Source organism: Podarcis filfolensis, assembly GCF_964270895.1.
Source record: "Podarcis filfolensis genome assembly, chromosome: 4".
Classification (NCBI taxonomy): domain Eukaryota; kingdom Metazoa; phylum Chordata; class Lepidosauria; order Squamata; family Lacertidae; genus Podarcis; species Podarcis filfolensis.
In genome coordinates this window covers 95,414,421-95,436,231 of record NC_139607.1, presented here as the reverse complement: position 1 = coordinate 95,436,231, position 21,811 = coordinate 95,414,421, and the positions used below count along the sequence as shown (strand labels likewise).

Genomic DNA, 21,811 nt, shown 5'->3' with positions numbered 1-21,811 from the left:
GGACTCACAGAAATTAAAACCAACCCCGATAAAATGCAGAAAGCAAAAAACGTATAAAAGATAATAGTTGAGAAAAAGTTCGATCAACAGAACTGGCACTGCTATTGCGCCACATAATTCCCATTCCGCGTTTATAGGAACTTGTTAACTTTGGAACTGCCTGCCTATTGAGATCAATCACGCGCTTTCACTGTACTCTTTTCGGTGCCTACCAGAAACATTTTTTGTTTCGACAAGCCTACCTAGATGCATAGGAAGTTGAAGGTAATATTAGTTGGTTTTAGTATTTTAACTTTTGTATGTTTTAAGTCCGGTTGTGAATTTTTCTCGTTTTTATTCTATCTTTGAGGGTGCTGGTTGTTTTCAATCAAGCGGTGTATAGATCTCATGAAATAAATAAAAAAAACTACTTAAACAATTGGAACAAAAAGCAGATTTTGCCAGAAAATGCAATCGGTGGGTGCCTGGGCATTCAGGTGAAAATTGTGGCAAGCGGTGGATATACAGGAGTCCGGACGAAGTCCGGAAACCAAATGGCATCTAGAAACCAGATCACTTAATTTGCAACCTCCAAATCAGGGTAATTTTATAAGGACCACCCCTGCTTTCAAATACCCTTCTCAGAACTATCCATCCCACTAATTGTACCTTCTTCACGCTGCCACTATTTGGTGACTCTTCCTGACGTTCCGCTTGTGTTTCCTCTTTGCAGATTCCAGCAATGCCTTTCTTAATCTGGTTCAACCTGCTGCTGCTCTCCCCGAACATTGGCGCTTCGAAGACTTGCTTCCCAGGGTGCCACTGTGAAGTGGAGAGCTTCGGTCTCTTCGACAGCTTCAGCCTAACCAAGGTGGACTGCAGTGGAATCGGGCCCCATATCATGCCTGTCCCCATTCCTCTGGACACGACCTACTTGGATTTATCGTCAAACAACCTGGACTCCATCAACGAGTCCATGTTGACCGGCCCCGGATATACCACGCTGGTTAGTTTGGACTTGAGCTACAATAAGATCTCCAGGATCTTTCCCACCACTTTCTCCAGACTCCGCTATCTGGAATCTTTGGATCTGAGTCACAACTCTTTGGTGGCCCTTCCGGACGAATGCTTCTCGGGGTCGCCTTTGGGGGATGTTGACCTCAGCAACAACTTCATCCTGGACATCACCACCAACATCTTTGCATCCAGAGGTCAAGGGAAGCCCATCAATGTGGACCTCTCCAACAACTTGATCAGCCAAGTCTCGAGACACCAGGGCAAAGCCATTCCCAACATCCAGAGCTTAAACCTGTCTGGAAACAGGTTGAAGAGGATCCCCGACCTTCAAGGAATCCCTCTCCGGTTCCTCAACCTTGACGGGAACCCAGTGGCAGCCATTGAGAAAGGGGCTTTTCAGGGGCTGAAGGATTTGATTCACCTCTCGCTCAGTGGGATTCCCGACCTGGCGGAGATTTCGCCGTACGCCTTCCAAGACCTGCCAGCTCTCCAAGCTCTCGATTTGTCCAACAACCCCAACGTCAAATCCTTGAACGCGGAGGTTTTCTACAGCCTCAACTTTTTGCAGGAGCTCAACCTGTCTGGCACAGGGGTGGCAAACTCCGTATCGAAAACGATGCTGAAATTTCTGCCTTCCATCAAAAGCATCACCCTCGGGAAGGATGTAAAGTGCATTAAGACGATCCGGGAAGGCCAGTACCACAGACAAACCGGGCTGACCAAGAAAGAGATTCTAAGTTGTCACGACAGCCATGGGTCAGTAGCAGCAGCACCCTATGCTTTGTGACAAGGGTCAAGGAGATGGTGTGGATGCCTGGACTTCAATAAGCCTCAAATGTGCCTTCTGTAAAAACTGTTAATTTATATATTTTGTATAATTCAATACTTGATTACAATGATTGATTGGAGACAGGTTGTTGTGCGTGAGTTAATTTGATTTCTTCTTCCAGCTCCCAAATTTCTCCCCTTATTAAGCCTGGCAATATCCCTAACTGGGAACAGTGAGAAAGACACACATCCTCCAATGGTTGCCTAGATCTAGGGGTCTAAGAGGACCACATGCTGAACATGAGTCAACAGGGTGACATAGCAACCACAAAAGCCAATGCTATTCTAGGCTGCATCCACAGAAGTCTAGTGTCCAGGTCAGGGGAAGTAATAACACTGCTCTATCCTGCCTTAGGGATGCGGGTGGCGCTGTGGGTTAAAGCACAGAGCCTAGGACTTGCCAATCAGAAGGTTGGCAGTTTGAATCCCCGCGACAGGGTGAGCTCCCATTGCTCGGTCCCTGCTCCTGCCAACCTAGCAGTTCGAAAGCACACCAGTGCAAGTAGATAAATAGGTATTGCTCCGGCGGGAAGATAAATGGCGTTTCCGTGCGCTGCTCTGGTTCGCCAGAAGCGGCTTAGTCATGCTGGCCACATGACCCGAAAGCTGTACACCGGCTCCCTCGGCCAGTAAAGCGAGATGAGCGCCACAACCCCAGAGTCGGCCACGACCGAACCTAATGGTCAGGGGTCCCTTTACCTTTACCTATCCTGTCTTGGTGAGACCACAACTGGAATACTGTGTCCAGTTCTGGGCACCACATTTTAATAAGTTTTCCATTTTAACAATCCAATACAATCACATTAAATATTCCAAATTATACATATCAAATAATCCAAATATTATAATATTTTTAATGGGACTTCCCATGCTTCAAATTTGGAGGGTTCTGATCATCTCATATCTCTACTGCTTTTCATATAGTCATTTCCAACGGTTCCTCTAATTCTTCCTGTTGTTAACCTTCCTTCTTTCACGGCCTCCGAGTTGTTCCCACAAGCAAGTTGAAACAATCGGTGATGTGTTTCTGTGTGGATTTTATGTCTGTGATTCCACTCTATAAGTTTGCAGCATCTCCTCACACGCTGGTGTTTCTGCCGAATCAATCCAAAGATCTTTTTGCAGCTGGCGGCCGCCATCTTCCCTCAGTTCTGATGAAATCAAGTCTAGGCGTCTGCTCATTAATTTTCCCAGACCGGTTGCATCAAACATTAGCCTTTCCGGCTCTCCTTATGCTCTTAAAAGGTAAAGGGACCCCTGACCATTAGGTCCAGTCATGGCTGACTCTGGGGTTGCGGCGCTCGTCTTGCTCTATAGGCCAAGGGAGCCGGCGTACAGCTTCCGGGTCATGTGGCCAGCATGACAGCCGCTTCTGACGAACCAGAGCAGCACACAGAAATGCCGTTTACCTTCCTACCGAAGCGGTACCTATTTATCTACTTGCACTTTGACGTGCTTTCGAACTGCTAGGTTGGCAGGAGCAGGGACTGAGCAACGGGAACTCATCCCGTCAGGGGGATTCAAACCACTGACCTGCTGAACGGCAAGTCCTAGGCTCTGTGGTTTAACCCACAGCGCCACCTGTGTGCTTAACTAAGTTTGACCCTTGGCAGTGGATTTCTACTTGGGTATACAGAGGTTGTCTGCTAGCTCAGCTTATGGCAGCTGCAGATGGCAACTTCAAGTAGAGCTTGTGCTTTGCGTGCTGCGTGAAGGCCCTAGGTTCAAACCCTGAATCACAGAATTGTAGCGTTGGAAGGGATCCCAGGGGTCATTTAGTCCAGCCCCCTGCAATGCAGGAATCTCAACTAAAGCAAACATGGCAGATGGCCGAGACAACCTCTGCTTAAAAACCTATTGAAGCAGTGTGCAATTAAAACATGATAAAAGCCAAGAGAGAGACTTTTTAAAAAGGAAGATACAGATTCTAAAAACAAGACCAGATGCAAAGATAACTGTAAGGGGGGGGGGACCCCAATAAAACTATTCCAGAAATGTGTTGTTAATATTCCGTAAATGACTGAGGTACACTTCTTAAAACATGGTTATGGTATGGTATGAAAGCCTAGAGGTTTCAAGCACACTTAACATATATTTTATAATTTTTGCCGAAATTTATGTTTTTATAAATTTTGCTGGATCCGTCCAATGATCCATCGGCACCTGCATCCTGTTCTCCCAGTGGCCAGATGCAACCCCCTGGGAAACCTATAAGTAGGATCCAAGCACAATAACACTTTTTTTTTTTTTGCCGTGGTGCTGATAACGCCAAGGTTGCAGGTTCGATCCCCGTATGGGATGGCTGCATATTCCTGCATTGCAGGGGGTTGGACTAGATGATCACCAGTGTACCTTCCAGCTCTACAATTCTATAATTTCTCTGCCCCCATAACACACACCTGTAGTTGCCAGCAACTGACAGCAAGAAGCATTAGTCAGCAGAGAAAGAACATGACTACTTCGGCTAGTAACTGTTCATAGCCTTAAAAAGTAAAGGTAAAGGGACCCCTGACCATTAGGTCCAGTCGTGGCCGACTCTGGGGTTGCGGCGCTCATCTCACTTTACTGGCCGAGGGAGCCGGCGTACAGCTTCCGGGTCATGTGGCCAGCATGACTAAGCCGCTCCTGGCGAACCAGAGCAGCGCACGGAAACGCCATTTACCTTCCCGCCAGAGTGGTACCTATTTATCTACTTGCACTTTGACGTGCTTTCAAACTGCTAGGTTGGCGGGAGCAGGGACCGAGCAACGGAAGCTCACCCTGTCGCGGGGATTCGAACCACCGACCTTCTGATCAGCAAGTCCTAGGCTCTGTGGTTTAACCCACAGCGCCACCCGCGTCCCAGAAGTTCATAGCTTTACCCTTCATGAATTTATTGAATCCTTTTTTTAAGCCCATCCACATTGATGGACTTCCGTATCTCCTGTAGCAGTGAGTAGCACCCTGTATATAGAAAGGAGCAAACCAGTGATATTTTAGGGAGCAGGCTAGCAGGCGGGGCCCATGACTCACATCATAGGAGCCTACACAACACAAAACACTGTTGCTGTATGTAGGTTTTATTTTATTTTTATCTTATATTTTGCAAATGTACACACAGTTGTTTTTACTTTAAATTTTTTTGGGGGGGGCCAAGAGAGTGGGGCCCTAAGCTATAGCTTGTTTAAAAAGGGTAAAGGGACCCCTGACCATTAGGTCCAGTCGTGGCCAACTCTGGGGTTGCAGTGCTCATCTCGCTTTATTGGCCGAGGGAGCCGGTGTTTGCTTCCGGGTCATGTGGCCAGCATGACTAAGCCGCTTCTGGCGAACCAGAGCAGCGCACGGAAACGTCGTTTACCTTCCCGCCGGAGCAGTACCTATTTATCTACTTGCACTTTGACGTGCTTTCGAACTGCTAGGTTGGCAGGAGCAGGGACCAAGCAACGGGAGCTCACCCCGTTGCGGGGATTCAAACCGCCAACCTTCTGATCGGCAAGTCCTAGGTTCTGTGATTTAACCCACAGCGCCACCTGCGTCCCACAGCTTGTTTAGCTTATACATAAATCCAGCACTGGTTCCCTGCATGGCTACCACAGAACCAAAGAAGAATGCAGAAGAATAAAGGACATGTTCTAGGCGCAAGCTCACTTTATGCAGGGAACTGTTGGTTGTCACTTAAGAAGATAGCAGCTGGATCAGGCCAAACCCCTAACTAGCCTGCCATCTGATAGGGTCACCATCATTTTGGGAGCGAGTTCCACGGATCAACTATGCACTGTGTAAAGGGAGTCCTTCCTTTTTGTCTGCCCTGAATTTCCCAGCAGCCAACTTCATTGCATGTCCACAAGTTCTTAGTGTTTTGAGGGTGTGTGGAGAGAAGCAAACCTGCGTCTTAAGACCAGCGTCGGGTTAGCTTTAGATGCCACAGGCATGGTGTGGTCATGCTGACGGAACTCTAAAACAGCCATGCTAGCTGAGGCTGATGGGAGTTGTAGTCCAAAAGATCTGGAAGGCACCAGGTTAGTCTGGGGAACCACAGAACCAGTGGTTTCAAATTATATTCCCAGCCCACACCAGAGTTACTCTTCAGGGATTCCTCCGTGAAAACATCAGCGGTGGCCAAAAAGCTGATAGAACTTTCCCACTGTGACGGATCTTTCCCCTTGCCACGTGGAGCCCTAGAAAGTGCTTGGTGTGTCAAACTTATAAGTCGTGCTCCCCGTTTTTAGACTTAAGGGGTGGGAGACACGCCAATAGGTTTGTGTTGTTGTTGTTGTTTAGTAGTTTAGTTGTGTCCGACTCTTCATGACCCCCTGGACCAGAGCACGGCAGGCACTCCTGTCTTCCACTGCCTCCCGCAGTTTGGTCAAACTCATGCTGGTAGCTTCGAGAACACTGTCCAACCATCTCATCCTCTGTCATCCCCTTCTCCTTGTGCCCTCCATCTTTCCCAGCATCAGGGTCTTTTCCAGGGAGTCTTCTCTTCTTATGAGGTGGCCAAAGTCTTGGAGTCGCAGCTTCAGGATCTGTCCTTCCAGTGAGCACTCAGGGCTGATTTCCTTCAGAATGGATCGGTTTGATCTTCTTGCAGCCAATGGGACTCTCAAGAGTCTCCTCCAGCATCATAATTCAAAAGCATAGGTTTGTAAGATTACTGAATAATGTGAATAATGGGGAGTGGAAAGGTTGTTTGAGGGAGAGAGAGAATACTATAACATACCTGGTGCGCTGGAAGTGCTGCAAAAACAACAATTGTTAATGATCTTACAGGGTGTTAATTGAAAAGTTAAGTGTTGAGCTCCTATCGCTTGTAGAGCATCCCCTGAGACAGAGCTATGGGTGGAATAAGCTCCTGGGTCGTGTTTATACGAGTTTTTACAATGACTTATAAAGTAGCTAATGGTTTGTTTGTTTTTATTTTTTTGTACTTCCTTTTTCCTGAGAATCCAAAGTTCCACTTATCTGGATAACCTTGTCAAACCTCTCCCAGGCCCATAGGATTGAACGGGCTGTTTTCCACTCCTGTGACTCACAGTATTTGATGCTGTTGGGGAGGAAGAAGCAAAAACACTGATCAGCTGATGTGAAAAGGCAAAGAGTCCTGTGAACCACAACCTGCTTATCTGGCAGCACAAAGTGGCTCAAGAATTCTGGGGAAAGCCTTTTTTTTTAACACATGAGATGCTTGCTTTGTGCTTCGTCTGCCATAAAATCCTCTTTGATCTCGACATGACATGCCAGCACAGTTCCTTTTCATGGTATCTGATGGCTGCAGCTGCTGAACGTGGCCAACAAGGAGTCAAACTAGAATAATCCAGATTTCTGTGATTGATTTGTTGTTGTTTAGTCGTTTAGTCGTGTCCGACTCTTCGTGACCCCATGGACCAGAGCACGCCAGGCACTCCTGTCTTCCACTGCCTCCCGCAGCTTGGTCAAACTCATGTTCGTAGCTTCGAGAACACTGTCCAACCATCTCGTCCTCTGTTCTCCTCACCATGAGGTGGCCAAAGTATTGGCGCCTCAGCTTCATGATCTGTCCTTCCAGTGAGCACTCAGGGCTGATTTCCTTAATAATGGATAGGTTTGATCTTCTTGCAGTCCATGGGACTCTCAAGAGACTCCTCTGTGATTGATAAAGGGACGTATTTCAGTATTTCAGGGCAAGATGCTGGACTGAGATGGGGAACCAGTAGTTCTCCAGATGTTGCGGTAAAGTTTCCATCATCGTCCCTGACCATTGGCTGTGCTGGCTGTGCTGTTTCAGGGAGAAAAGTTGGACCAGTCAACATCTTCACACAGAACATGGTTGAAATTTGGAATTTGCTCCAACAGGAGGCAGTGATGGGAGGCAACTTGGATGGGCTTTAAAAAAGGGATTGTACAAATTCATGGGACGAGAGGGCTATTGATGGCTACTAGCCACAATGGCTATGCATAATGCTTCTGAATACGAGAGATGCTCTTGCGCTGGAATCCTGCTCGTGGGTTTACCCCAGCATCTGGTTGGCCACTGTGAGAAGAGTGTGCTGGACCAGGTGGGCCATTGGCCTGATCCTGCAAGCTCTTCTCGTGTTAATTATGTTAGAGATGGGGAACCTCTGACCCTCCGTGAGATGATGTGCTACAACTCACATCCCTGACCAGTGGCCATGATGGCTTTGGCTAGTGGGACCTGAAGTCCCAACAACATTTGTAGGTTTCCCATTCATGGGCTACTCTCAGCTTTAGGGTTCTTTGACGCTACGAAATGGGGATTGTCCTTGGGGGCGAGTTTATCCCCCATCTCTCCTCTGCCTTTGAACCAAGATCTGCTCCCAAAGTGTCTTCCGTCTAAAAACAATGCAGCTCTTCTTGGTCCCTGGCAGTCGGAGACACAATCCAGGTTCCAGACTCGACTCTGCAGAGGGAAGAAGAAGAGTTTAGATTTTATATCCCGCTTTATCACTATCCTAAGGAGTCGCGGGTGGCGCTGAGAAGTGTTGGTTAAAGTATGGATTTTCTACGAATTTATAAATCTAGGGATCTTCCCTGAGCTGTCAAGTCAAAAGGATACATTCAGGCATAATATTTGTAACATTGTAACAACTTTACAATATGCAGGTGGCGCTGTGGTGTAAACCACAGAGCCTAGGACTTGCCAATCAGAAGGTCGGCAGTTCGAATTCCCATGCCAGGGTGAGCACCCGTTGCTCGGTCCCTGCTCCTGCCAACCTAGCAGTTTGAAAGCACATCAAAGTGCAAGTAGATAAATAGGTTCCGTTCAGGCGGGAAGGTAAACGGCGTTTCTGTGCGCTGCTCTGGTTCGCCAGAAGTGGCTTAGTCCTGCTGGCCACATGACCTGGAAGCTGCACGCCGGCTCCCTCGGCCAGTAAAGCGAGATGAGCACCGCAACCCCAGAGTCGTTCGCGACTGGACCTAACGGTCAGGGGTCCCTTTTTAAGGAGTCTCAAAGCGGCCAACATTCTCCTTTCCCTTCCTCCCCCACAACAAACACTCTGTGAGGTGAGTGAGGCTGAGAGACTTCAGAGAAGTGTGACTGGCCCAAGGTGACCCAGCAGCTGCATGTGGAGGAGCGGAGAAGCGAACCCAGTTCACCAGATTACGAGTCCACCGCTTTTAACCAATACACCACACTGGCTCTGTGGATGCAGCAATGACCTGCAAATGAAAAAAAAAAACAAAACAAAGCCCTGCTTCTGTGGATGCCAGGAAGAGACCATCCGTTCCCAACAAGTAGGGCTGAGTTTACATGACACAAACAGGAAATGGCCGTGCAGTTATTCCCTTGTGGGAAATGCCCTCCTCTTCCTTCTCTATCATGAAGCAGCGAACATCAAAACATTAGAAATCAAGGCTATGGAACAAAAATCGAGGGAAGCCCTTAACACACAGGGCTTTTGTCATGCACCTCTTTACTGTACCCTTTGAGCCGGCCCTGGGATTTTCCTGAACCCTCCTTTTAATAAAAAGGTAAAGGGACCCCTGACCATTAGGTCCAGTTGTGGCCAACTCTGGGGTTGCGGCGCTCATCTTGCTTTATTGGCCGAGGGAGCTGGCATAGAGCTTCCGGGTCATGTGGCCAGCATGACTAAGCCGCTTCTGGCGAACCAGAGCAGCACACGGAAACGCCGTTTACCTTCCTGCCGGAGTGGTACCTGTTTATCTACTTGCACTTTGACGTGCTTTCGAACTGCTAGGTTGGCAGGAGCAGGGACCGAGCAACAGGAGCTCACCCTGTCGCTGGGATTCGAACCACCGACCTTCTGATCGGCAAGTCCTAGGCTCTGTGGTTTACCCCACAGCGCCACCCGCATCCCTTTTAATACGCCATCCCTAATCCTAACGTCCTTCCCTACCAGAACATCAGGACAGGCCTTAAACGAGTAGGATAAATAAAAGATGACGTCCATTACATCCTTTTTAGCAAGGGAAGCTATTGGCACGTTCCCGTTAATTGCCGTTTTGCCGCGCTGGGAGTTCCGGCGTGCATTTTGAAAGGACCATTAACCTTTCCTGTTCCTCTTTTGCGTCGCATCTCGGGGGTAGGCCAGCTTCAAGGCAAACATTACGAGCCTCCCCGTTACTCCTTCTCAAAGGCCTTTACGATGCCCTGTTCGTTTTCAACTGAGTTGACGTTTACGCCCAAGCGCTTCCTGCCTCGCTGGTAATTGGCGTCTGGTTTCTACATTCTCCGCAGGCACACTTAAAACTCCAGCCACGAATTCAAACTCGCTGTGATGGCAGAAGTTTTGTGTGTGTCCAAACTGCCCCAATAACACAGAAAGATAGGGGTGGGGGCGAGTAGAGCATGAGGCTCTTAATCTCAGTGTTCGAGCCACATGTTGGGCAAAAGATTCCTGCATTGCAGGGGGCTGGACTAGATGACTCTCATGGTCCCTTCCAGCTCCACCATTCTATGATCCTGATGTATAGATTTTGCATCACAGAATTTTTTAGGGACCACGAGTGTCTTGAAGATAAGATGGTGTGATGGCCTGGGACTCGGGCTCAGACTCAGAACCAGAGAAGTCTCAGTCCGCACCGGATCCTGTGCCTCAGGCATCACCTGAACCAAGTCTGGGGCCTGATCCTGAAGAGTCCCAGTCTGCACAGGTTCCCCTGCAACAAGCACCAGCTGGGCCGAGTCAGGGGCCTGAGCCTGCCCTGGCTCCAGATGCGGGGATGACCTCGTTGCCTCCAGCTGGGCCATCGCTTAAAGCTGCTCCACTACCAGTTGGTTCAGGGGAGGCTGAGGCGGCCCCTGGGTCTAGTAACCCACTGATGTCTCCCAAGCTGCAGAGACTAAGGTCTGCGAGAAGGAGAGCCCTGAGTACAGTGGTACCTTGGGTTACATACGCTTCAGGTTACAGACTCCGCTAACCCAGAAATAGTACCTCGGGTTAAGAACTTTGCTTCAGGATGAGAACAGAAATCATGCTCCGGCGGCACGGCAGCAGTGGGAGGCCCCATTAGGTAAAGTGGTGCTTCAGGTTAAGAACAGTTTCAGGTTAAGAACGGACCTCCGGAACGAATTAAGTACTTAACCAGAGGTACCATTGTAATTGCAGGAGGAGTGCTCGCCTTTGGGCAAAACAGGGAGGTGAGTCGCCGGGGGATCAGGACCGGCCGCTACCCTGACAAAGATAAAAGGCTGTCAGACCCCGTCCCAGGTTGCAGGAGCAGCTTTGCTGTATGCTAGATCCTGCCTGAGATCCTGTACCTGTCCTTGCCTTGTTTCCTGCCTCGTCTCCTGCCTTGGCCCTGTCGGACTGACTCCCAGCGGAACCTCCGGATTCTGGACCGGTCCTGGACCGTGTTTCATGGGTTACCCCCGGGCCCAGCACACGACCATTCCCTGGGCTCTGAGCCGTCTTCCCTTGGGAGTTCCCCAGCTGGTTCCCCCCACCCTTCTTCTGTGTCCAGCCTGTCCATGGCAATTCCACTCACAGGACCTATACAGTGGTACCTCGGGTTACATACGCTTCAGGTTACAGACTCCGCTAACCCAGAAATAGTGCTTCAGGTTAATAACTTTGCTTCAGGATGACAACAGAAATCGTGCTCTGGCGGCGCGGCAGCAGCAGGAGGCCCCATTAGCTAAACTGGCGCTTCAGGTTAAGAACAGTTTCAGGTTAAGTACGGACCTCTGGAATGAATTACGTACTTAACCTGAGGTACCACTGTATGTGCTTTAGCAAGTGCCATCTTAGATGAGGGGTTCCCTCCTGCATGAGAAGGAAATGTGCCGAATAGTGTAATGATATCGTTTTGTCACTAAAGTAGTGCTGGATTTAATGAACTTGGGAGTCTCCCATTTCTGCAATAATGCAATAGCACTGGGGAAGCATTGCAGAACAGCTCATAATGTGGAAAGTCCACCGCTTAATAAGAATTAATAAATACACCACTAATGCACTATTGCCACGTCAATTACCAATTACAGAACACAAAAGCAGACAGGGAAAAACCCACCATCAGTCTGGAAGGGACCAATAATGTTCTTCCTTAACCTCCTGACCAAGGCTGGCGCAAGACATTTTGCCACCTGAGGCAAGAGAGAAAATGGAGGATGCCCTGCTGCCGCTGCCACAAACTCCTGCCGTCTGAAGTGACTGGAGATAGCCCATGGAAGCCCCAGTGTGCTAAAGGCAGTGGGAGGAGAAAAAAAGGAGGCTGGAGAGGAGCAGGTGGCGGCGAGCAGCACGGTATTTGGGGGCCCAAATCTGCCGTACCAACCCACTGTCCCCAGCTGTCCACCTGAGGCCAATGGGTGGGCCGGCCCTGCTCTTGGCTGGTGTGTCTTCAAAGAGTTCTATGGCAAGAGTGGGTGCCTCTGTTAAATGTTAGCCGTCATGTGCATAGGTAAAGGTAAAGGGACCCCTGACCATTAGGTCCAGTCGTGGCCGACTCTGGGGTTGCGGCGCTCATCTCACTTTATTGGCCGAGGGAGCCGGCGTACAGCTTCCGGGTCATGTGGCCAGCATGACTAAGCCGCTTCTGGCGAACCAGAGCAGCGCACGGAAACGCCATTTACCTTCCCACCGGAGCGGTACCTATTTATCTACTTGCACTTTGATGTGCTTTCGAACTGCTAGGTGGGCAGGAGCAGGGACCGAGCAGCGGGAGCTCACCCCGTCGTGGGGATTCGAACTGGTGACCTTCTGATTGGCAAGCCCTAGGCTTTGTGGTTTAGACCACAGCGCCACCTGCGTATTGTAAAGTTGTTACAATGTTACAAATATTAGGCCTTCAAATATTAGGCAGGAGCAGGGACCAAGCAACGGGAGCTCACCCTGTCACGGGGATTTGAACCGCCGACCTTCTGATCGGCAAGCCCTAGGCTCTGTGGTTTAACCCACAGCGCCACCTGCGTCATTTGCATAGGTACTTATTAAAAACAATTAACATTTTGAAAAAAATGTGTTTCCCACTTAATCAGGGTTGCCGTTTTAGTCAACCGACAGAGCTTTTAATCATGAAACAATTAAGTAATTTAGGTTTCTTAACCGACACAGAATTTTTCGCTGAGTAGTTCTGAGAAAACTATTCAGTGCTGCTAAAAAAATCTTTTGTTCTCCTCGTACTTTCCACAGAAAGCCTCTCGCTTTTGGGATATTTGAGACTCTCCTTCAACTTAAATAGAGCTCGCCATGTGTGACACCTTTCCCTTCATTTCTCGCCCTCTCCCCTTTCACAAGTGTTTCCTTTGAATGCTGTTTCTGTTCCAAAACAAATACAGGAAAGCCAATTTACTAGCTATAACCATTCTCTTCTTTATAGCAATGTAAATACTCTCTGGGGAATTCCGCTTCTTGGAAGGAAAAGTAAACGGCTTCCTTGGGTTTCTCTTTTGTTGTATTTTCACAGGAGGGGTGGGGGTGGGGTATGGATTTTTTTGTAATAAAAACCAACAACTAATACCCTTTTGTTATAAGAATTTTAAGCTATTATATATATAAAGTAAATGTTCACAAATGTACCAAGCAAGCACATACATAAATGTACAGACCACATGTCTGAGACCCACAGAAAAAGTCCTGAAACCATTTGTCTCTTCCAAATTGACTTCAAATATTTCTCTGCAAGGTCAAAGGGCATGGGGAGCCTCCCTGTTGTCTCTTTGCTCACAAATCTCAAGGGCACATTTAAGATATGAATAGGGTGAGCCTGTGACCTGGATTCAGGGATTGAGTAGTTATCATAACAAGAGAGTGGCCAGGATGCCCAGGTAATCCAATCAGGTAACCTGGCAGACAGGATAAAAACAAAGCACTCAGATTTCTGTTGTAGACCGCCTTTACTCTAATGTAGGTATGATGTATCTGGGGGGTGGTCTTGGGCTACACCCCTTCTGTGATGTACAGTGGTACCTCGGGTTAAGTACTTAATTCATTCCGGAGGTCCGTACTTAACCTGAAATTGTTCTTAACCTGTAGCACCACTTTAGCTAATGGGGCCTCCTGCTGCCGCCGCAGCACAATTTCTGTTCTCATCCTGAAGCAAAATTCTTAACCCGAGGTACTATTTCTGGGTTAGTGGAGTCTGTAACCTGAAGCGTATGGAACCCGAGGTACCACTGTATATATGATGTTTCTGGGGGTGGTCTTGGACTCCAGGGTGGGCAATTTAAAATGTCTATATAAGGGCAGGCACACCTTTGCCCTAGGTCCTCCTCCTTTCTCCTGGGTGTGGGGGGAGCACCCTGTTGCAACAGATCAATAAAGATCAAGCTTACTAGTTGCTTTGCTTCTCAATATTCTCTGGTTGGCCTCTGTTACTTTCTCCTACCGATGGAGAACCTACAAAGGACTCCATAAGGGCTCTTGTGTACCCCATAAGGAAAAGGGAGCAGTTTTTGTTTACACCACCTTGCTGTGGTCTAGAATTTCCACTAGTTTAAACAAACTACAGTGGTACCTCGGGTTAAGTACTTAATTCGTTCCGGAGGTCCGTACTTAACCTGAAACTGTTCTTAACCTGAAGCACCACTTTAGCTAATGGGGCCTCCTGCTGCCGCCGCGCCGCCGGAGCATGATTTCTGTTCTCATCCTGAAGCAAAGTTCTTAACCTGAAGCACTATTTCTGGGTTAGCGGAGTCTGTAACCTGAAGCGTATGTAACCTGAAGCATATGTAACCCGAGATACCACTGTATACAGTTACAGGAAAACAGCAGCAGAAGCAGCTCTTGATGTTAAGTTGTGGGTGAACATATCAGACGACACAGCGATTCTTCAAACAGCTCTTGTTTATTCACAGGCGAGGACAGGACAGAACTGAACTGAAGGGTTCAGTCAGCCTGCTTATATAGAGCTCCAGTACAATGTAATTGTAACAATTTTCTAAAACTATCCAATCACTGAACGTCACTTTCGATCCCTTATTTGCATAACTATCTACAGTATCCCCCTGCTGGCCCAGGGTGAGAACTTCAGCACATAACACTTGACATCAGTTGAACACTGTGCCATAGGTTAAACATTCAGAGTAAATAGTGCAATGACAGTTGCCACTCTGATTTTTTTCTGGGGTTTATTGCTGTGTAGATCATAGCATCAGTACAGTTGGCCCCAGTATGAACTATCTTTATGGAAGTGAGTCATGGGCAACGTACAACCTCCGGGAGTGATGATTTTTGCAAAGATCCACACATATTTTTTTTAAAAAAGAAGTATAAATGCACAGGGTGGCTGAGTTAAGTTCTTAGCGAGGGAATGAGTTGAGTCACACCCTGCCCTTCCTACCTTGTCTCGAAACTGGCGCTCTGAAAGCCCACTCCTTCCATGCAATCCTTTTGGGAAGATGCTTATACCATCCTGTGCCAGTTTCAAGCCCTAACCTATGGCCTTGGTCTCCCACTATACTTCTCCCATGGAAATATGAAGCTTACATAATTATCGGCCACATTGATTTTTGTCTGTTCCGCTCTTGTGACGCTGATAGTTGAATCAGCAGCAAACAGGGTTCAAAAGGAGTCCATTAGCTTCGTACAAAATGCGGGCGGGTTGCCAGCTTCCTTTATTAATTTTGTTTAATTTGATCATATTGCTCGATACTTCTTCGCTGAGTCAGTGACTTGGGGTTGCTCCTGAATGGTGGGGCTGATGCACAAACTCCCCACGCACGCTGGATTTTGCATGGGACAGCTGCGATTTGGATCAACCCTAGGTTTTGTTTTACCAATTAAGAGCTGTGATAGGAGTTTTATGGTCTTAGATATATGGTAATGTTCATAAGTGTACCAACCAAGCACATACATAGATCAGCACAGGAAGGCCAACCTGGAACCATTTTGATTCCTAAACTGACCAAATGTTTTCTCTGCAAGGTCAAAGTGGGAAACCTCCCCATTGTCTCTTTCCTCACAAATCCTGTCTTAAGGGTATGTTTGTGTTTGAATAGGGTGTGAGCCTGTGACCTGGCCCAGGAAATAACTTTTATCACTACAAAAGAATGGCCAGGCTCCCCAGGAAATCCAATCAAGTAACCTGTCAGACAGGAGATAAACAACGACAAGAGAAAAACAACATTCAAATTTCTGTTTTAGACCGCCTTTTCTGTGATGTAGGTGTGATGTATCTGAGGGGTGGTCTTAGGTTACACCCCTTCTGTGATGTATGTATGATGTTTCTGGGGGTGGTCTTGATCTACAGGGTGGCAATTTCAAAAGTCTTTATAAGGCCTTGCACACCATTTTTCTGGGTTCCTCCTCTCTCCTGTGGGTGAGGGGAGTACCCTGTTGCAACAGTTCAATAAAGATCAAGCTTACTAGCTGCTTTGCTTCTCAATATTCTCTGGTTGGCCTCTGTCATTCTCTCCTACCAATAGGGAACCTATGTAAGGACTCTATATCGGCTCTTGGATACCCCATAAGGGAAAAGGGCAGATTTTTATTTACAACAGAGCCCCAAGGAGCTGCTCTGAAGGCCAGGGAAGCCTCGTGGAAAGAGAGGCCATTTTAACCTCTTCTCCCGTAATTGTTCTTTGATTCGCCCCATTGTACCAGCCTGGTCAGCTTCTACACCACCTCAGAACAGTGAATTCTTGTTCGATTCAGGCCGCAAAATGCCTTGGGCAGGCCATGTCCTTTTGCGACTGAATTCTGGATTTTGCCTGCAACAAGGTAGAATGCTGCCACAGGTTTTTGGCTCAGGACAAGGACCAGTTCAAAGCAGAGGAGAGCATGGTGCACAGGTCAGACAGAGATGTGCTGAATCAGGCGCAGCCCTCTCTACAGAGCAACTGGTGTGGGGTCTCTGGTTTGCAAAACAATGACAGCGCAGGCACAGAATTTCCTTTTAACATTCCAAACCAACCAAGGATAATAATAATAATAATAATAATAATAATTTATAATAATAATTTATTATTTATACCCCACCCATCTGGCTGAGTTTCCCCAGCCACTCCGGGCGGCTCCCAATCGAATGTTAAAAACAATACAGCATTAAATATTAAAAACTTCCCTAAACAGGGCTGCCTTCAGATGTCTTTTGAAGATAGGATAGCTGCTTATTTCCTTCACATCTGAAGGGAGGGTGCTCCACAGGGTGGGCGCCACCACCGAGAAGGCCCTCTGTCTGGTTCCCTGTAACCTCACTTCTCACAATGAGGGAACTGCCAGAAGGCCCTTGGAGCTGGACCTCAGTGTCCGGGCTGAACGGCTCCTTCAAGTATACTGGACCGAGGCCGTTTAGGGCTTTAAAGGTCAGCAGCAACACTTTGAATTGTGCTCGGAAACGTATTGGGAGCCAATGCAGATCTCTCAGGACCGGTGTTATGTGGTCCCGGCGGCCACTCCCAGTCACCAGTCTGGCTGCCGCATTCTGGATTACCGTATGTTTTGCTCTATAACACGCACCCGACCATAACACGCACGTAGTTTTTAGAGGAGGAAAATCAGTAGGCATGCCACCCGTAGGCATTCCCTCCATAACACGCACAGACATTTCCCCTTACTTTCTAGGAGGAAAAAAGTGAGTGTTATGGTGCAAAAAATACGGTAATTGCAGTTTCCGGGTCACCTTCAAAGGTAGCCCCACGTATTGGGGAAAATGGCATTTGACTTGCAATAGAGCTAAGCATTCAGAGCTAGGCAAACTAGTATATCAAACTAGGTGAAGCTGGCCCTACCATGAGACAAAGGTGGCAGATATTGGGTTGGGGGTGAAGCAGTGCCAGTCGTCTGACTGCTCCCCAGAGCAGTCCTACTGTTGGGGTACAGAGTGGTGTACACTACACTATATGTCCTGGCCATCCTAAACTAGCTTTGCCACTGCAGAAGACAACTTACCTAATCATGAGTATTGAAATAAGAGTTAATCTCCAGTCCAGTTGGCTTCCAATATGGTGGGAGACAATATCTCTTCACAGCTATTGAAATAAGAGGCAACTTTTATTCCAGCGGGCTTCTGAATAGGCAGGAGACGCCATCTAAGTCCTTGGCCTCAGGCAGCATAATGTTTTAAGCCAGCCCAGATACCAGTTAGTCAATAACTGCAACATCATAGCTAGCGATAAATGTGCTTCTCGTTGCTCAAGAGGACTTGAGTGGGAATCTGTTTTATCTCCAAGAAAACACAGAAAGTTTTCTCAGTTCCTGTGTTTGAAGGGAAGAATAAAACACTGGGATTTCTTTTAAAAAAAGAATTAATTACCTACATTTATTTACACCCTGGTTTGATGTTGCATTTCTCCACAGTTGTTAAATGAGCAGGTTTGAGTCTTTTCTTTCGCTTCCTCTCAGAAAATAGCCACGTTGATTATTTCTGTCCCTTTGATTTCTCCAAAGGGTTCTGTTCACTCAGCCCATTAAAATTCTCCAAAGGGGAAGCATCTGAAACGTTTTAATGTGCCTGCAAAGCGCGGCAGGAACAGATTTCACGGGGCCAAGCTGTTGTTTGGAAAGGGGCGGGAGGTCTATCATGCGGAACTTTCTGGAATTTATCAAATTAATTAGAGAATATTTTCTGAGGGTAATCAAAATCATTCCACGCTGAAACAGGATGACAAAAAAAAATTGTAACAAGCAAATTAGGAAGTCAGAGATGAAAGAAGTCTTTAGGGATGTTTAAGGGGTGCAGCTCACTGGAGAGACCCACAGCCGGCCCAACCATTAGGTAGAGTGAGGAGGCCACCAGAGGCAGCTGAAAAGACAGCACATAGTTGATTATTTAAGATGCTACTATTGTATTTTAACAGCCAGGGAGATGGAGAGGTGCTTGTGGGATGTTAAAAATACCTTGGCTAGGTTTGAGTACTACATACCTTGACTATGGGAAAGAGAGAATGTCATATGCTTCTCTGCTTCAGGCAGCAAAATGGCTTGGGCTGGTTAGTGGAGTAATAATAATAATAATAATAATAATAATAATAATAATTATTTATTATTTATACCCCGCCCATCTGGCTGGGCTTTCCCAGCCACTCTGGGCGGTTTCCAAAAAAATATTAAAATACTGTAATACATCAGACATTAAAAGCTTCCCTAAACAGGGCTGCCTTCAGATGTCTTCTAAAAGTCTGGTAGTTGTTGTTCTCTTTGACATCTGGTGGGAGGGCGTTCCACAGGGTGGGTGCCACTACTGAGAAGGCCCTCTGCCTGGTTCCCTGTAACTTGGCTTCTTGCAGTGAGGGAACTGCCAGAAGGCCCTCAAGTGCTGGACCTCAGTGTCCAGGTAGAACGATGGGGGTGGAGACGCTCCTTCAGATATACTGGACCGAAGCCGTTTAGGGCTTTAAAGGTCAGCACCAACACTTTGAATTGTGCTCGGAAACGTACTGGGTAGGAGAGCTGAAAAGAATTCACACCTGGCAACCAATGTGCCCCTTTAGTTGCAGATAGTACCTGGGTAGACGAGTCTAAAATGCCTGTAACACACATTTTCACAGCCCACTAGCCGCTATGGTGGCTCATTTACCAGAAGTAAAGTATTTAGTGTTAACTCTGGAAGTATATACTCAGTTCATGGAGGACCTTAAGGTCCATAAATAGCAACACCCTAGAAGTCCTGGGCCCTAAGGAAGTCTGATTAGCCTCAACCAGAGCCAGGGCCTTTTTAGCTCTGGCTCCGACCTGGTGGAACGCTCTGTCTCATGAGACCAGGGCCCTGCGGGATCTGATTTCTTTCCGCAGGGCCTGTAAGACAGAGTTGTTCCACCTGGCCTTTGGCTTAGAATCAGTTTGATTCCCTCCCCAACTTTCTTTTTCCTTTCTCCTCCTGTGAAGAGGCTGCATCCTAATGTTTTAATGTTGTATTTTAATCTTGTTTTTTAAATTGTATTTTAATCAAATTGTTTTTATTATTGGTTGTTAGCCGCCCTGAGCTTGGTCTTGGCTGGGGAGGGTGGGGTATAAATAAAATGTATTATTATTATTATTATTATTATTATTAGTTCTGACCAAACTAAGCCTCCGAGAGCAGAAGCTTAGTTTGGTCAGAATCAAATACAGTGGTACCTCGGGTTACAGACGCTTCAGGTTACAGACCCCGCTAACCCAGAAATATTACCTCAGGTTAAGAACTTTGCTTCAGGATGAGAACAGAAATTGTGCAGCGGTAGCGCAGCGGCAGCAGCAGGCCCCATTAGCAAAAGTGGTGCTTCAGGTTAAGAACAGTTTCAGATTAAGAACAGACCTCCAGAACAAATAAGTTCTTAACCTGAGGTACCACTGTATACACCAAGAGCCCTTCCTCGTGTACCCACAAATACAGTCAGTCACGGAAGACCCAAGTGACAGGGCCTTTTCAGTGGTGGCACTCTGGTTGCGGAACTCCCTCCTAAGGAACTACAAATGGTCCATTCAATACAGACCTTCAAAATGTGCCTTTTAGACTCACTCATTTCTTCCAGTCTGCCTTTCTCTAACACCCCTTTTTATGCTGACGATTCCTGAGACTTGTGTGTGTGCTTACTACTTAAAGGTAAAGGAAGCCCTGACCATTAGGTCCAGTCGTGGCCAACTCTGGGGTTGCGGCGCTCATCTTGCTTTACTGGACGAGGGAGCTGGCGTACAGCTTCAGAGTCGTGCTTTCGAACTGCTAGGTTGGCAAGAGCAGGGACCGAGCAATGGGAGCTCACCCCATCGCAGGGATTCGAACCGCTGACCTTCTGATTGGAAAGTCCTAGACTCTGTGGTTTAACCCACAGCGCCACCCACGTCCCTTGCTTGCTACTTAATGGTAACGGGACCCCTGACCATTAGGTCCAGTTGCTGATGACTCTAGGGTTGCGGCGCTCATCTTGCTTTACTGGACGAGGGAGCCGGCATACAGCTTCAGGGTCATGTGGCCAGCATGACTAAGCCGCTTCTGGCAAACCAGAGCAGCGCACGGAAATGCTGTTTACCTTCCTGCTGGAGTGGTACCTATTTATCTACTTGTACTTTGACGTGCTTTCGAACTGCTAGGTTGGCAGGAGCAGGGACCGAGCAACGGGAGCTCACCCCGTGGCGGGGATTCGAACTGCCGACCTTCTGATCAGCAAGTCCTAGGCTCTGTGGTTTAACCCACAGCGCCACCCACGTCTAAATCAGATCTCTTCCAAGTCGTATGCCACTTAATGAGAGCTAACCCCAACAGCAGCACATAAATACTTCAAACAAACAAACAAACAAACAAACAAACAAACAAACAAACAGCAGCATTAAGGGAAAGGGAAACTCCTCCTCCCTGGAAAAGTCCCATTCCAATGTAAAAGGATAAATTCATTTAATAAGCAAATCCATTTGCAGACGGAGAGGTGCAGTTGCTTCCTGTCCTAAATCCCTGAAAGCAAATGCATCGTGCTGGGTGGCGGGAAAGAAACGAAACGCTCACACCACCTATTTACTGAGATGGGAGATGATGGATTGGAAATGACAGCTCTGGCCAATCAAGTCAGCGAGCTGATTACATCCCAAGCCTTTTGCCAATCTCAATAATACCTGCAGCTATCCTGGCTTAATTATGACAGGGCTTCTACAGAGGTGCCTGCCCATTTGATTCCTGAAATGATATCAGAGGAGTTCCTTTTTTAAATGAATATTTATTAAGTTTTCCAATTTTAAATAAAGACAAAACAAAAAAGAAAAAGAAAAAAAATTAAAAACAATTCAATATCAGTAACAATTTTCAATCCCATATTTCTTTGACTTCCTCATACCTCCCCTTCTTGTTCTCTAGTTCAATTTGTTAGTTCAGCAAATCCTAATCTCTTAACATTCCTTTTAAAATATCACCTTATTTTCCACTCAACTTTTTTAAATTTAGTAACAAAAACAATTATAATCCCCATTATCTTTATCATAACAGCTGGAGACCACCAAAGTTCAAAGATATCAGAGGAGTTCCTATGCTCCCAGCACTGTAGCTGTGACCGTCCTAAGCCAGGGGTGGACAGAAGGTTGATGAAGATCTACCAGTAGGAGTGGTTTGCAGTACATTAGCAAGGGTGCCCCACCTACATTGGGCTGTGGATTATACTGTGCGAAAGTACAGGGATTGGACTAATGAGCCAGTTCTGAGCTTC

General features: G+C 47.2%; 2 protein-coding genes across 4 annotated transcripts in view; both read left to right on the top strand.

Moving 5' to 3' along the window:
- The window catches only part of TSKU (tsukushi, small leucine rich proteoglycan), a 33,364-nt gene extending 31,460 nt beyond the window's left edge, over positions 1-1,904 (top strand). For both annotated transcript variants that reach the window (XM_083610054.1, XM_083610055.1), the window contains exon 2: positions 713-1,904. In XM_083610054.1, coding sequence (XP_083466180.1) covers positions 722-1,783 — 1,062 coding nt within the window. In that variant the 5' untranslated portion in view covers positions 713-721 and the 3' untranslated portion in view covers positions 1,784-1,904. The remainder of the gene's footprint in view (positions 1-712) is intronic.
- LOC310760832 (uncharacterized protein) overlaps positions 1-21,811 on the top strand; it is a 96,579-nt gene that overhangs the window by 60,574 nt on the left and 14,194 nt on the right. The window lies entirely within an intron of this gene.